The sequence below is a fragment of the Nyctibius grandis genome, chromosome 23, assembly GCF_013368605.1.
Source record: "Nyctibius grandis isolate bNycGra1 chromosome 23, bNycGra1.pri, whole genome shotgun sequence".
In the NCBI taxonomy this organism is placed as follows: Eukaryota; Metazoa; Chordata; class Aves; order Nyctibiiformes; family Nyctibiidae; genus Nyctibius; species Nyctibius grandis.
In genome coordinates this window covers 1461169-1477651 of record NC_090680.1, presented here as the reverse complement: position 1 = coordinate 1477651, position 16483 = coordinate 1461169, and the positions used below count along the sequence as shown (strand labels likewise).

The 16483-nt window shown below is 46.3% G+C and overlaps 1 protein-coding gene across 1 annotated transcript; it reads left to right on the top strand.

Annotated features, from left to right (window-relative positions):
- The first annotated feature begins 2730 nt into the window (after nt 1-2730).
- PLA1A (phospholipase A1 member A) lies at nt 2731-15336 on the top strand. The gene is made up of 11 exons (XM_068417408.1): nt 2731-2803; nt 4187-4388; nt 5675-5852; nt 7317-7425; nt 8740-8841; nt 9395-9484; nt 10368-10535; nt 11595-11684; nt 12140-12248; nt 13620-13784; nt 15142-15336. Exons 1-11 carry the CDS (start codon nt 2731-2733, stop codon nt 15224-15226), a joined length of 1371 nt encoding a protein of 456 aa, XP_068273509.1. The 3' UTR covers nt 15227-15336.
- Nucleotides 15337-16483: the final 1147 nt, after the last annotated feature.

Genomic DNA, 16483 nt, shown 5'->3' with positions numbered 1-16483 from the left:
GCTGGGCTTGAGGCTAAGCCTGGCCATGCTCACCCGTTTCCCCCAAGGCTGGGCTGGGCTCTGTGAGGGTGACCCTTCTGCCTGGGCGAAGGAAAAAAAATAAAACAGAAATCAGCTCTGACTTCTAGTGGTTTCCTTTGACACCAGCTGCTCAGAAGCCCATTCAGAAAACTAAAAGAAACTTACATTCCCTTTCGTGGGTGACTGGCCCCTTGGCACTACAGAGTGTTTTTGAGTTAGTCGCTGCGAGTGGATACATCAGCCTCCTTCGCCTGCGTTCTGCTCGCAGTGCATTACCCTGGCTGAGAAGAATCCAGCTGCCATCAGGTCCAGCTGCAGACCTTACAGCCTCAAAGCACGCTCGGTTCCCAGGAGCACAACTGCCTCTCCTGGGGAGACCAGCATGGCACTAGCGCTGGACGGGGAGGCTCCCACCGCAGGTTTAGCCCTCGGCTGGCTCTCTCCTGGTGTGCTTGGCCCGCACGCTCACTGCCGAGCAGCTGTGTCGGGCTATTCACCGCCACTTGGGGTGACCTCCACTCTGCCCTTCACACAACAGTGCCCTTAGCAGTTCAGAAAAAAAAAATGGCAACCGTGGAGCTCTCTGACCAGAGGACCTTCCAAAATCAACACTGAAGATGTTCCAATGCTGAGCGTTTTTTTTCCTCCTTCTAAGAGTCTTTGTCATCTCCCTTACCTCATCCCTGCAGGCTGCAGCATGAGCTAGAATGACACTACACCTTGGGCTGAGTAATGCTGTCTCATTCAGTTTTTGCAAAATCAGAATAATACTGATCCATTCTCCATAGCTATGTCGGAATGACATGGCACGTAACTGGCTTCCAGATGGAGTCAGGCCCATCCCACAAATTCCTTTTGCTCAGTGACAGAAACCCACAAGAAGCCTTTCTGTCCCCTCCATTCTCAATCTCTGTCAAGTGTCAAAGGGAGCTCCCTGCCCTGTAAAGGCTCCAGGTCACAGCGTTCACACCACAAATGTAACGTGGCCCTCTTCCTGCTGTATCCTGGTGGTGGGAGCAGCTGTTCTCTGCTGCTGACTAGTCCTCTTGTCAGATAAAATGTCCTCCCAAGATGTGAGGGACTTTGGATTGAACCTTACTGCTGGGAGGATGCCACCTCCCACTTTGCACACTACAACTTTCCTGTAGGTTATGAGATCTTCAGGGTCAGCAGAGAGAAATCTGAAGCAAGAAATCCATGAATCAATGTGAGTCTAGTGCCGGGGCTGGAAAGATGAAGAGTGGGCTGGAAGCCAGGAGTTGGCTATTCATACTGCAGCTTTCAACCTTGGAAAATTGATTGGGTTGCTGAACTCAGTTGCATATTTGAAGAGACACTAAGAACCTACGTCTCTGGCACTAAGCCAGCTTGATCGTGGAGCCTAGTATTTCAGGATCAGAATGTATCTGTATTTATGTGTCCCTGGGAGGATGCAGATGGGGTAAGGATTCAGTAGCCCTCCAGGCCAGTCAGCTGATGCTGCCTAACTTCCCTGTGAGAACTGGAGAAATTTCTCTCAGGAGTGACTTGGAAATAAAAAAGATCTTTTGCCTAAAACAGCCCCAAAGCCTTTGGCTGGAGCAAACTGGGGTAAGGAAATGACTGCTATTGCTAATAACTGTAAAGAAAAATAATGTCTGATGCTTTTGGAAAGGTCATCGGTCATCTTTCTGATCAGACTGAAGCAATTCCTTCATTTTGTTGTTCAAATAAAGCAGCTGTAGAATAGTGGCTGCACCAGGAATGCTCCTTCGCTTGTTACCCTTCTTGCCAATTAACACAGTCGATGGCAAAGCTGCCCTGTTCTTCTGCAAGAAGGACCAACATGCATCAATGAGACTCAGAAAACAGATGTGCCCTTACCTGGAAGTCTAACGCAGCCAGGGAGATGGTACCACCCTCTCATGAATGTCGTGCGACAGACTGCTGGTCACACTTTTTGTCGTGCGCTTATGCTTCTCCATCTGTTTACACCAAAGCAGAAAAGTTTTTTATTCAAAGATCTGTTTGAAGTATTTGCACGCTTATGATACTGGTGCATTGAGATCATCCCTTTATTTCCCGTAGTATCTGAAATGCAGTCTCCAAAGGAAACGTTGGGTGTCCCCGCCCTAAGAAATGTAGGGTCTGAGTGTATCACAGCAGTATGGCCACCAGTTACATTTTAACCTGTCTTTCCCCTCGCTTTTCAGAAATAATCCATTGCTTTGCCTTCTTTCGGCAGTTATGCGAATATTACCAAAAGTAGAAATACAGGAAAGAGACAGCAATGCAATAGGAAAATACACAGATGCAAGGCTGGTATGAATCTTCCTGGCACGGACTTGCTGTGAAGCCTTGTGACAAACCAGTGTCCTTAGTCAGAATTTAGCAGACAGGTCTAAGGGGCAAGGATAAAGCACTCTACCTCTGTTGCTTGTTGGGACTGGTTTCACCAGCTGATTTCTGAGGTGAGAAGTTTGCCTTGAGGAAAGGGAGGTAGGGAGGAAAGGAGTGGGAGCATCTTCCTTAACCAAAATGTCAGTGAAGCCCTCTGCGGACACAGACTTTGGCTAATGGTCAAACAAGAGCAGAGGTAATTGACCCTACCTTTTTTTCCTAAAAGGGCACAGGCTGGTTGATCATTAACAGAGTCAAGCTGATCGAGCAACCCACCACGGCTGTTTTTTCCCTGTACAATCCTTGTACTCGTGGTGGACTAACAGGAAGATGGTTGAGGATCTGAAGAGAAAGCCGCTCGTTGTTCTTGCTGTCCTCTTGCTGCTCAGCTCAGCACAAGCAGGTAAGAAAAACATGAGTGCAAGGGACTGAAGGTTTTACACAGAAGGATCTGAATTCAATTCTCCCTAAACAACCCGTGTGTCAAGAGGTCCTTGCTATAGTCTAGTTAGGTGCCAGGAAGAAAGGGTAGTGCAAGAATGGTCCTTTCTTCTCCTCTGCTTTGATTCAGTCTCAGTGATTTAATTCCACTAACCTGATTTAAAAGAATGATCCAGGTTTACCCTGAAGTGTAAGGAAGTGGAAAAGGGACCACTTGACCTCTGGGACTGGCATCTTCTGCTTTGAAATCTTAGCAAGTCTAATCTGCAGTAGCTGAGAGAAAATAAAGAGGTGCCACGCTTCCATTTCTTTCTTTAATTGCACTGTCAATGAAACTGCTTTTGTGATCATCACTACAGTCCCACATCACCTGCAGCTTCACAGCAGTGCGCCTCCCACCTTACCTTTACTCACAGTCCCCCTCGTCTTGCACAATTTCTGACAGTTCATAACGTAACACTTCTTAGGTGAGAAGGGATTGTTTCATCAATTATTTGGCTTCCTGCTCATCGCAGGTCAATAAATTTCACCCCATTTGTCCTTCAGTAAATCCAACATCTTACCTTCAACAAGCCGTCCAAAATAGCTGCCAGTCCTCTGAAATGGCAAAAGATGGAGAATCCAGCTCTTCTGTGGGTAACCTAGCTGGACATACTGCCAGCCATACACACTGCTAAACTTCTATGCTTGCTTTCTAGCCTAAATTTGCTGAATTTTTTACTAGGTACAGGTTTGAGATTTTTTTTTTTTGCTGCCTAGACCAAAGTGCTTTCTAGTAGCTGCCTTTTCCTTCCCATAAAGCGTTTTCATCCAGTAAATGAATCAATCAGGAAATTATCATTGAGAAGTTTTGTCATCAGCATTCTCATATTTACTTCTGAATTTTTGATACAATTGTCAATTAGACTTGTACCTTCTACTAAGCCTACCAGAATTTAAATATAAATATCCCCATTCAGTGGTGACTACCTGTTGGCAACCATTTTTTTAAAGATCTAATAGCCAGATCATAAATGTGGTTGGTAGCTGGTGTGTGCGGCCCATTTGGAAGAAAAACTCCCACAGAATATCATTCATGTCTCAATAAAACAACTCTTGGAAGTCAAAGCTACCGTGACACCCACAGTTATCTTCCCCAGCCAGCGCTGGAATTCCATCAAAGGACAGAAACAACTTTATCAGACAGATAAAGTTTACAGAAGAGGCTGATTTTAATTTTTGTTGTATCCTTTGAATCTTCATCAACAGAAGCAAGATTGCTACCTTCGTTTTCCTAATGAATTAGAATTAGCTTTTTCCCCCCATTGCACAGACTAGATATGCTATTCACGCCCTCTCATTGCAGGGAACACAGAGGGACTCTCAGGGCATCACTGCACTGACTTCCAGACAGCGAATTTCCTACGGGGCACTAAACTTAAGGTCCAGTTTCTTCTGTTCACCTCCTCAAGCCCCGCCTGTGGTGAGCTGATTTTACCTGATGATGGCATCAAGAACTGCAGCTTCAACAGCAGCCTGGAAACCAAGATCATAATCCATGGCTTCAGGTGAGAGAAAGAAGAGCACCACGACTAAGTTTTTACTGGTAAATTAAACACTGCTAAGGCATTCCCCAGCACTGGGTGGGGCTGGCATGGAAACCCCCTGCTCGTGTGACCTTCTTAGTCTCCCCAGCAGAGTGGCTGCATGCAAAACACCTGCTAAGAACAGAGTCTGGAGCGCTCAGCCCCAAACTGGACCTGGGAATTGTCTGAGAGACTGTGGGTGGACCAGGGCCAGAGGCATGGAAAATGCTGCTGACAAGCCTCATTACAACACGACTTGAAGTCCTTTAGTTTGTGACCAGCTGCCTATTTTGTATGGGATTCACATTTTTTGGAACCTAAAAAAAGTTAGGAAATTATCATCTTTCTTTCTTGCTCTCACTCGCTCGCTCATTCACTTGTTTCTCCTCTTTTACCTCTTTTCTTTCCTTCTTTCAACCTTTTTATTTAAGAAGTCTTCTCTTCAAGATTCTTGTCCCTTTAAATTGTCTCCTTGCAGCTCATGTCCTGATTTATCAACAGCCTGGATTAGTCAGCCGTTTAGGAACCCTGCCAGACACATTATACTTCTATTCTTGAAATTGTAGGGATTTGAGCCTTTTTTTTTAAGCTGTCACCATTTTGCAAGCTTATTTTACTGTGCCATTTTTCAGCCAAGTGTGACCATATAACATTATTCTTTTGATGTGCAAAAGCCTGAATGGAAAGTGCAGAGAAGACCAGAATGAAACCACAGAAGATGTTGCAGGGTCTTTTCAGAAAACCGGCTGTTGCCCTCGTGTGACATAGCACACCCCCCACCAGGTGGTATTAGGGGAAGTGAGTATGACACATCCTCCTCAGTTTTCCTTGAATTCTTTGGTACAGAAATTTTTTAAAATTGTCTACAGATGAGGAAATGTAGCAATGAAAGACTAGGTGATTTGCCCAAGGACTTCCTGCCAGTTGGTAGCAAAAGAAGATGAAGGTGTTCCTGGTCAGCTCACTTACTCCAGGTGGGCTCTGTGGTGGCTAACTGAAGCAAGACTGACATCTCAGCCTGAGCCCTGCAAATGTTGTCTCACTCATTAAAATATCTGGTTCCCTTCTGAATCAGCCCATTCTGGAAAGTGTTATTACACCACTGCAAAGAAATGCCAGGTGTGGGTGTCTGACACCAGAAAAAACTTTCAGCAACTGTCTGGCAGCCTCCTCTGAGGCATGTGAAGCTCCAGCACCGGTGAACAACATATTGGCACATGCACTACTTTGGGAGACACCTAACACACTTGTTTCTGATGTCTTTGCAGGGCTTTGGGTACCAAACCTTCCTGGATTGAGGGGCTTGTTGGTGCCATACTGCATACAAGCCAGGTGAATGTGATTGCAGTAGACTGGGTTTATGGGTCCACAGGAGCCTATCGCTCTGCAGTTGAAAATGTCACACAGCTGGCCCTCTCCATCTCACAATTCATCAGCAAGCTCCTGGTAAGTTCCTGTGCATTTCCAGTGGGGGGGAGCACGGCCAGAGAACATCATTCATGTAAACAATCCAGAGAGCTGCTCCCAACCTGCTGTCTCCAGGAGGTGGACAAACAGGCTCTGTATTCCAGAGTGCTGTGTAGCACTAAAGAGATTCCTTTTTTCCCTTTCTCTCAGTCCAGGCTTGAGCATGCCACTGTTTTTATTCTTTCTCTTGAGTTTTGACATTTTCTGGAAAAACATCCCAGTTGTCAGCTGCCTTTCCAGCCTGGGACAAACCTGAAGGATGCCTTGGGTTTTCTCAGGTCCACACTTCACTGGACAGTCTTCTTCTTCTGCCTAGAAATTTTGTCCAGGGAGCTGGAGGGGGTGGGATTTAAGGCTATTTTATATTTGCTTTGGGCTTCAGATATACGTCCCAGTAGCTGGAAATCCCCAGATGTGTCCCAGTTCATTTGTGCAGAGCACAGCTGAACAACACTCAGACACAATGAGGGTGATACACCTTTGTGTTAACCAGCTAGGTGTAAACTCTCTGTGTAACGTTTGCACTGCAGACCAGGCTGTACACTGTGCAGTCCTGGGTACACACCATGTTGTGCACAGTCACACATTTCTCTCCAGAAATATGGCAACCTTTGAGCCGCTGTGTCATTAGGAGGATGGGGGTGAGGGCTGGGGTGGGAGGGAGAGGACTGTCACCCCTCATTACTGAGTAGGTCACACAGTGAACAAATGACTGAGCTGGACGGTGTCCCCACCACTCACTCTGTGTCTGTGCTGAGCTCTAGTCCAGCTACTTAAGGACTTTTTCTGCCCAGCATCTCCTGGAATGCTACACCACAGAAGACTCTATTGGGCATCATACATTTCAAAGTCAGGATATTTCGTCTTGCCCCCACGCTCTCACGCACCATATGCCCTCCCATAGTATGGCACTGCATCATGCAGACCAGCCTGCAGGCAGCTGGATTCCCTTGGATGGGGTCATCTGACATCACGTCTAAATGGCTGGGCTTTACCTGGCAGTTCAGCCCATGGATAAATCCTTAATCTCTGAAAATATAATCTTAAAATACTAATCAGGATATTGGTACAGTGGTGGTATAAAAATGAAAAAAATTTCCTTTGCTTTACTGAGAAAAAGATTATTCACATGGTGAACATGGGTCAGTCAGCTGAGAGGGGGAAATTCAGTCCGAAGCAAGCTGTGAAAAGAGAAGCTACAGGCTATGAATAGGAGCATCTGACTGACCTGGTTAGGGCTGGGTTTGCATCTGTGGACCTGAAGAAAGACTCTGAAAAACAGCAAGGGCAATACCCACCATTCCCACATCTATTTGGTTCTCCACCATACACCTCAAAAGCAATCCTGTATTAGAAGAGTTACAGAGCTGCCGCATGGGCTGGGACAGGGTATTTCACCTTTCTGCTACAGCAACATTAATTTGTGTTATCATCAACCTGCAGGCCCTGGGAATCTCAGGGACATCCATCCACATCATTGGGGTAAGCCTTGGTGCGCATGTTGGGGGCCTGGTGGGGCATTTCCATGGCGGTCAGCTGGGACGCATAACAGGTATCATAAAACTATGTCTCGGGTCTTCACCAGCTCTTCGAGGGAGAGAATGAAAGAGCAAGGAAGTGGACTCATCCATAGTGATCTTTTAATTGCATAAGGGCTCATTAGATCCAAGCTTATGGGCTTCTTCCTAGCTTCAGAAGAGCTGTCAATGCCTTTCCAGCCATCAGTCCCCTCCACACCACCAAATAATGCATGTATTTGCAAAAGGGTCCCTCAGCCTCTGCTCCGCTCTTCAAATTGGTGCCAGCTTAAAAGAATATGAGATCTCATGACTAATGAAACCTCACAACACTCACATGCTTTGCTTCCACTTTATAGCATGTATACTTCTGTGGTTCTTAAAATTAAAGCCCACAATGCATGTTGTCATGGGGGAGCAGCAAGAGTGAGCTGCTCTGCAGGAAAAAGTGAGCTGAGAGCCAAGGGTGACAACAAGGTAGGCAGGGGCAGTGGCCTCATTGACAAGGGACACAGTCCTACCGTATCTGGGCAAGAAGAGCAGAGCAGGTCCAGTCACAGGAATCGAGGTCATCCACAGTCCAGTGATTGCCAGGCAAGTCTGTAGTGATGAGGCAAGCCCAAGGCCGAGCCAGGAAGTCAAGTCAGCAAGATGAGTGAAAAAAAATCTTGTGAGATTACTTTTCTATTAAAAGTGAACAGGATAAACCACAGCCAGCATTAAAAAAAAAAATCTTTAACCTGTTCCTTGATGTTGCCAAGGATAATTTACTGTATTCCTTTGACTCCCCAGAAGTTGCTCTAGGGAGCAAGTTTTAAGCAAAAATGTAGATGGCTGCTTAAGGACTCTATTTTATTTGTGGGGAGAGGGCTCAGAAGCATCTTTGTTTTAAGGATGTTTGATAGTATCAAACCTTTGTAATGCCTGGCATGCTGAATTCACCACCTAACTGACCATCTTCAGTGACATTTCTCAGACCGTAGTGCTAATACAAATGACAGCACAATTAGGGAAGGTCTTACAAGTTTGATTCTCTTTCACAGAAAATCAAAGACATTCTGCACACACTCTGTCAGAGGTATTTGAAGGTCAGTCATGGCTTTACAGCCTAAAAACTTGAGGCACAAACTGCTAAAGGGCAGTGGAAGAGTGGAGGACAAGGTAAGGAAGCTGTAGTGGAAGTTAGCAGGGGCAGAAACCATTCTGGAGCATCATCAGTGCGACCTGGGAATAATTTATCACTTCTGCCTAGCAACATTTTAAAAGTTTTGGATGAAATAACTGGTCCAGAAATAAGAGAGAGAGGGGCTGAAGAGCATTTGTTGTTGAGGCATTTGATTTTGTTACAGGCCTGGATCCCGCAGGCCCTAAGTACACCAGAGCCAGCCCTGAGGAACGCCTGGATCCTGGGGATGCCCTCTTTGTGGAAGCCATTCATACCGATGCTGACAGTAAGCTGGCTTCCGTCTTCTTCAGCCCGTGCTTCTCTTCCTCCTGCCATCATTATTGCTAAGGAGTGTGTGGGTCATTGTCCCTTTTATGCCAGGCTACCATGAGCTCAGTTTCACTCTGAGAAAGTTTCTTGATTAGATAGGCTTTAATGATGAATTCATTTGCAGGTATCCACACCCCAGAGCACTTCACAGCAACAAACAGGTGGAGATTAGACAGAGGGCAATTTTCCAGCAAATATTTCTTCCTTAACCCTGCTACAGCAGAGTGAGTTTATGCAGAATGAGCTCAGCGTGGCTTTTACCACCTGGAAGGAATTTACATGTCTGGTCTCACTTTGCTTTTTCTCACTTGACTAAGAAAGGTGCCGCTGGTGGAAAGTAACAGAGTCAAACCAACAGCTGGAAATCTGTCCTTGCTGTCTCCAGCACTGGAGCTGGGTCCAGCACTACTAATGTTCAACCAACTATTGGGGCCTGTCAAAAACCACGTGGCGTAAAGCCTATAGAAGAGCCAAGCTTAAGAATGAAGTGGCATTTCACCTCCTTTCAGATTTCGGGATCCGCATTCCTGTAGGCCACATCGATTATTTTGTCAATGGAGGAAAAGATCAGCCAGGATGCCCCCGCTTCATCTCTGCAGGTGAGAACACTCTGTGGCCAAGCAAAGGGCTTTCATGGCCATTTAGCAGCCTGTGAAAATGCTGTAGCTCCTGCTACAGTCCGGGCAGACATCAAAGTGAGACAACATGTATTTGTAAAGACACATGGCAGCAGAGATTCATGGCCCACATCTCCTCTCAGCAGTGCAACAAGCAGCTGAAATTAAAATCACATACAGGTCAAGTGTCTTGGCAGCACCACTGTCAAGAGACATGATTTTGGTGACACTTCTAGATGAGCCATAACCCTAGCATCAGTAGAGTTTGCATCAACAACGAAAATATTTTTGCTAGAAAGGCTCTTAGGCCACTAGCAAAAGCTTCGTTTTGTTTTCATGCTGCAAACTGTGTCTATACTTAGAGAGACGGCTTGTGAAATCACTGCCCTTTCCTTCTAGAGAATAGGACATTACACAGTAAATAGTGTGGATAAATATTCAAATATGTTCTGGAAGAGCCAGCTGCATTGAGGGTCAGATTACAGGGGACACCTGTGGTACCTCATTTCCCACTGTTGGCGTCCCAGTGCAGGTGGGAGTTGAAGCTATTGTACCCCCTTGCAGAGACCGTGGGGCCTCATTGATGCTACACTGACAGAGACATGGCAGCCCTGTGGTCCCACTCTTCTGGGGGACCCTGTTAGTGTGAGAGATACACTTCTAACTTCCTGCATACCTTCTCTTGCAGTGGGATCTGGGCTTGTAGTCACAGCAATGCTCTGCAAAATGTTATTAACAGGAAGGGGATGGCTGCAGAATCTGTAAGAATGTTTCTTGACTCTCAGTTCCTTGGGAACATGCAGAAAGACTGAAGCCAACGGAAAGGCTGATGGCTGCTTTTCTCTGGGTGCATTTTTTCTTGCAGGCTATAAGTACCTGATCTGTGATCACATGAGGGCAGTACATCTCTATGTCAGTGCCTTGAAACATTCGTGTCCGATGGTGGCGTTCCCTTGTGCAAGTCATCAAGATTTTTTAAACGGTCGTTGCCTGGACTGTGTTGACCCCTTCCTGTTCTCCTGTCCCAGAATAGGTACAGTACCAGCATAAGACCTTCCTGGAGCAGATGACAATACATTCCTGATGGGTGTCAGTGCAGAGCACAGTATGTGGTTCAGATTTCTCTGAGGAGGATTTGCTTTGGCTCTCTTTGGGGATAGTGAGAAGCTGTTTAATTTTCAGGCTTCTATAGAGACACTCTAAAAGCTCATATATTGCCCAAGGTAGAACACCAACATCTTGAACATTTCTGATCTTTCAACATTTCATAGGGCCCGCAAATGAGTTGAAAGAGAGTCTCCAGAATCACCTGCCTAACAAGTGGGCAATTAGCTCAAAAAGTGTCTTGTTTAGAGAAGCAGCTGGAAATTTTATCTGAAGCCTGAAGTCCCATTCTTCTACAAACCACTCACTGTTGCTGTGCCACCCCCTTCTCATAAATTCCTTCCATGGCCACCCCAAAGATTAACTCCCTGGACTGAGAGAAGGCAACAGTTGCCTCTTTTAGACTTCTGAAACTGGGCTGTGGCACAAGGAGAAGTGTCCTCTGATGCTATTTGCAGTCTGATACCAGAAGAATATAAGGAGAGGCCTCTTTTGATATAGGTGCCCTCAGATCAGCCACCTCTTCCCCATCTCACCAAGCCACATTGTCAGCTGGTCAGTGGTGCAGCCCTCAAGTTATGGTGATCTTCTCACTTGACCAAGAAATTCAATTTCCCAGCACCTTGTGTTTGCATTGTCATTTACGGCTGCACTAAGTTTCCTGACTTGGTAGTCTTTAGTCTTGCTCATTTTGCACAGGTGCAACTGGTGACACAGTTTGTTAGCAGAGGAATGAAACAAACTCACCAAGAGGTACCCTGGTGATGATTATCTGGGGTAGCCAGAACAGGTTTTCTGAGGGGATGTTAACCTGTCAAACAGACACCACAAACCTGTGCTTGCTCTCATTTGCACTGGTATAAAGAAAAGATCTGTCCTCCAAGACAGCAGAGTTGGGCAGGGTGAGTGGAGGTGAATCAGGACTCATTATATTTCTGTTCTGGGTCATTCATGGCTTTCCCTGCACTGGCTTTATTTCCTCCTGCAGGCCTGCTGGAGCAGGCAGGTGTCAACATGAGAAAGCTGCCCAAGGAAGTGAAAGTTTATTTAATAACCAGTCCCTCAGCCCCATTCTGTGGTAAGTACCAATGAGAAAAAATGAGTCAGAAGGGCATTGACCAAATGAGGCAGATTCTCTGGGGAGGCCAGGTAGTTACAACACACCATCCCCATCAGAATCAGCTGCTGTGTCCCAGATGGTCTGAGGCACACAGCTGAAGAGCCATAACCCTGCACATCACCCCCATAAAGCCCTTTCCAATGGGTTTATTAGTGTGGGCACAGCCCTGGATTAAGACAGCCACATGGCTTCAGGACTGAAGTAACGAGTAGGGAAAATGTCTGTCTGTTTACACTGGAGTACACAGACCTGCCCACTGTGCCTCTCATACCACAGAGACGAGTTTCTTATGTCTGTTTAATCTTCTTTCTGCTGGTGGGGCCAGGGAATGAGTGCTAGAGGCCTTTTTTGGCAGGGGTAGGTCCAACCGATAGTACCTGCTCTCACTCTCACATACTTTGCCTCTTGCTCAGTCCGTCACAGCCTGGTTGAGTTCCACTTGCAGAAGAGAAGAAACATAGTCACCAACATTGAGATCACTTTCTGCAGCAACAGCACCAAGGACACAGCGAAGATCACCATGTGAGTGACAGTACATGCTTCTGGCCTGTTCTATCCCAGCTCCATGTGTAAGGATGTTTATACCAATCCAGAAAAGGCACAACAACAGCGTATCTCCCTGAGTGCAGTCACTGTGGGATGAACCACAACCTTTCTTCTTGAGTCCCTCCATCTTTACCTTCAATGCTGTCAAGAATCAGGCATGTGCTACAATTACTCTGTAACTCTGGCTAGGTCCACCTCTCCCCTGAGTGCACAAAGCAGTAGGTATACTCCAGGATGCCCAAATTTGCATACTTTTGTGTTGCTGCACTGGTTCCTTTTCTACAACATAGCCTTGCCTGGTGCCAATTCAAACCACAATCACTGTCAGATAGTTATTAGCTCTACTCTGCCAGACAGAGATGGCTACAGAGGTTCCAGGCTGATGCACTTTGTGGCTTAGACATTCCCCTTTGCCCAAAGAGGAGACAAGTGAATCTCTGACAGTCAGAAATGAGTCCAGTAGCTTGTTGCCACTGCAGTAATGCAGCAAAGCACTCAGGCTCCCATTGTAGGGAAAAGTCCAGGGGGCAGGGGACCAAGACCACATGTGTAGACAGACAGATGTCTCTTGAGAGCACCACCCTCCTCCAAACTGTATCTGAATTAAACAACCAGACTCAGACTCCTGTTCCACAGCCCTTGCCTCAGGGGGATCTCAAAAAGGGCATCAAAAAAGGCAGTGTAAGCATGTAGTAATTCTTCCCTCAAATAGTTTCCCAGTGTCTGACTAATTACATCTCAGGGACTTTCAGAGCCAAAGGCGAGATATTTGTCCTTATTAGATCCCAATGCTTTTGTCTTCCATGAACTCGTCCAGTCCCCCTCCCATGACTTGTACAGTCATGTAAACTTTCTAGCATCCACAACATCCCACAGTGAGGATTTTAACAGCTTAAAAGGAATGGTGCTCTGTGCAGTATGCAATCTTTTGGAGCCTGCCACCTGTTAGCTTTCTTTGATGACCTCTAACTCCTGCACTGGAAGAAGTGGTGAACAACCAATCCCTATCTGTGCCATTCATGATTTCACAGATACTGACCTTATCTACCACTTACCTCTCCGTAGCAATCTGGGCAGTGTTTCAATCTATATGCAATAGCAAGAAGAGTTGTTGTAATTTTTTTATGGTAGGAAGTGTATTTATACAGAAATTTTCCTGACTTCAGAGATAAAACGTTCAGAGACAGCCACTAAGACTCTCATGCAATGCCCTGTTTTGACAGACGAGTCTTCTCACTCCATTTTAGTACACGAGGGCTATATATACCCCAGGTACCTCCAGTGTTTCCTCCTGCATCTGCAGGTTGATTGAATGTTCTCCCTCACATCTCTCACCCTGCCTTGCAGACCTAAGCACCAGGAGATGGGCAAACGGCTGCTGGCCCACAGAGTTCCCATCTGCCAGATAAACAACATGACACTGAAATATCTCCCCAGGAATCAATTCTGGAGGAAGGATGAGCCATTCATTGTTGGCAAGTTCTGCACAGCCCCACTGCCTCTTGATAGCAAGTAAGTCACAGCAATATCTTACAGGGATCCACTGAGCCTGTGGTTTGAAACAATGCACTCTTCTGTTTAGATAAATATGTAAAGAGGTCTCTCCCATCCCCTCTGTGTCCCTACGTAAATAATTTTCTACCTGTTAGAGAGAAAAACTTCCAAGGTAGTTTTCTGGGAATTTTCTATGATTCTTCCCCCAGGATAAAAGTGTTGTGCTATGGAAGGAAAATGGCTGCAGCTCACATCACCTTGAAGATGCTTAAGTCACAAACCATGGCAAAAGCTTGTAGTGACTAGAATTTGTTCCTTTTGTCCTTGCTTGCTCTTTCCATCTTCCCCCTGCCTACAGTGGGCCCCCATTTGAAACACGACAGACACATTTTTCAGGATGAGACAGCAGAAGACTGGTAATACTTTTCTGCTTCTCATACTGCACAGGTTTGTAAAGCACTAAGGCTAAAGCCAACCATTCTTGGCATTTTCTGGGCCAGGCATTGTAGAGTATATACCTTCAGCATATTACCTTATCCAGAGCAGAAGCAGCCAAGTCCTCCTCATCCTGAGAGAGATAATAGTCTTCTCCATAATACAATATTCTTGCCAGGAGTTTTGCAGACCCAGAGTTCTTGCAGGCAGGGAAAAATAGCTGTGTCTATACTGACATGTTAAACTGTCCACATTGCTTCTGAGTTGACTCTTATCCTGGCTCCAGGCTGAAGCAAGCTAGTAGATACGCCAAAGCAGGGAAAACCAGGAGCAGAAGGGAGTCTGGGCTCACATTCAAATTCTGTTCTGGTGGGCAGCAAGGACACTGGAGCACAAGGCAGTAAAAATGTATCTAGTAGGCCCAGATAGGGGAACAAGGAGGCGTTCCTATGTAAATACCAGGCACTCCCTCGACCATTAGGACTGTTCCTTACTAGCATGCTTTGCAGAGCAAAGCACTCCGAAGCTGGGATGGATGTGCAGATACCTGGCTTTTTATCACTTATGAATGGGACAGCATGGCACATTGCTTTAAAGGTGTGCTAACCTGCACCCCTGGAAGTCCAAGTCCACCCCTGGACTTGGCTGTGGTTCAGGTAGAAAGCTGTAGAGTTGCACAGGTTCACAATTATGCTCTTATCACTAAACCAGGAGCACTCAGAGCAACAATGGTAGTGCTAGGAGGAGGTGGTGGAAAGGTGAAGGACACAACCCCGTATGCACACCCTCCAGCCAATTCATCCCAGCCAGGGCCCAGCACCCTGTTCACCATACCCTTGCAGAGCAGCACAAGGTCCATCCGCAACTTGCTTGCCTCTGTGTTAGGACAGCAACCTCCGCCTGTTAACGCGCTGCCTGACTTCCCTGTGCTCTTCCACAGCAGGACAATGTCATGCCTGCCCTGGAACCTCACCCTCCCCGGCAACACAGACGTGTCCTATGAGCTGCCCACTGCTTGTGCCTAGCACTGCCTCCGGACCACGCAGGCGTGCCCAAATCTGGAAAGAAGCCCTAAACCTGTTGCTGCTCTCTGCTCACAGATGATACTTTCACCGTGAAACTGGATGGGTTTTTTACTTCCTGCATTAGGGACAGGATGTCAAGGAAAAGAAGAGTGCAGCAGATCGGTGAGTACAAGCTTGATTGGTTACATCAAGACCTCTCAGTTAAAAGACTGCATTGGGACTTCTACCTCATGGATTCTGTACCCAGCTCTGAAAGTGGGACGGGCAGGTAATTTAATCTCAAGGTTCAGATCTGTATGAAAGAAGAAGATAATACCACTCTTCCTACAACAGGAGTATTGGGATGATTCATTTGTGTTTTGTATGAAAGTGTCCTGAGAACTTCATATTAAAGATGAGAAGTATTATTTTTCCTCATCAAGGGGAAACTGTGTGGTTCAGGTTTGGCACAGGAACGAGTCACTCCTAGCCAACACTCCAATGGGAAACTCACTAGTCCTATATACAAGACACTTTCAGAGTGAAACCCTATTGATTTCATGTTAGTGCTCCTGCTAAATAATCAGAATGAATCTCCTTCCCGTGACAGGCCTGGAGCAAGCAGCTCTTCTGGCTGTTGGCATGTTCTCTTTGAAGCTCTCATGAAGTGAAACAGACACCAGGAGCACGGCAGTGCTTTGAACAACTGCCCAGAATAGAAGGTAATAGGAGGAGAACGGAGCATCATAGCTACAGGGCCACCTAACACAAATTAGTCCCAGGAACTCAGAACAGTCTTTCAGACCTGGAAAAGTAGCTGAGATTTGGAAAGAATTGGTAAAAGATTACAACATGAGAGACATGTACGTAGAAACAGCCCTCACCCATCCATACCTTTTCTGCCACCTTGATGCATATGCAAATTAAAGAGAAGAAAGTCTTACATCACTTCTGCGCACAAACCGCATCTTCTGTAGACCATTTTCTCCAGCTCTGTTGACTGGCTTCACTGAGTGATAGAGAAGTACACCAGGAACACCATGGTCAGGAGAGAGGGGTGTGCTGAAGGCACTTCTGCTGTGAGAAAGCCTCAGTCATTTGGCTCAACTAGACAGTGTCACTGCAGAGTTAGGTCCTGCTTTCAGTTCATGTCCAAGCTTCTGGTCCCTGCCATGTGGCTGTTTGGAATGCCAGCCTAACAAACACCATCTCCAGCATCCACTCAGGAGAGGGTTAGAGCTGGGCTCGGACAACCTGACAGAGATACAGGTTAGTTGG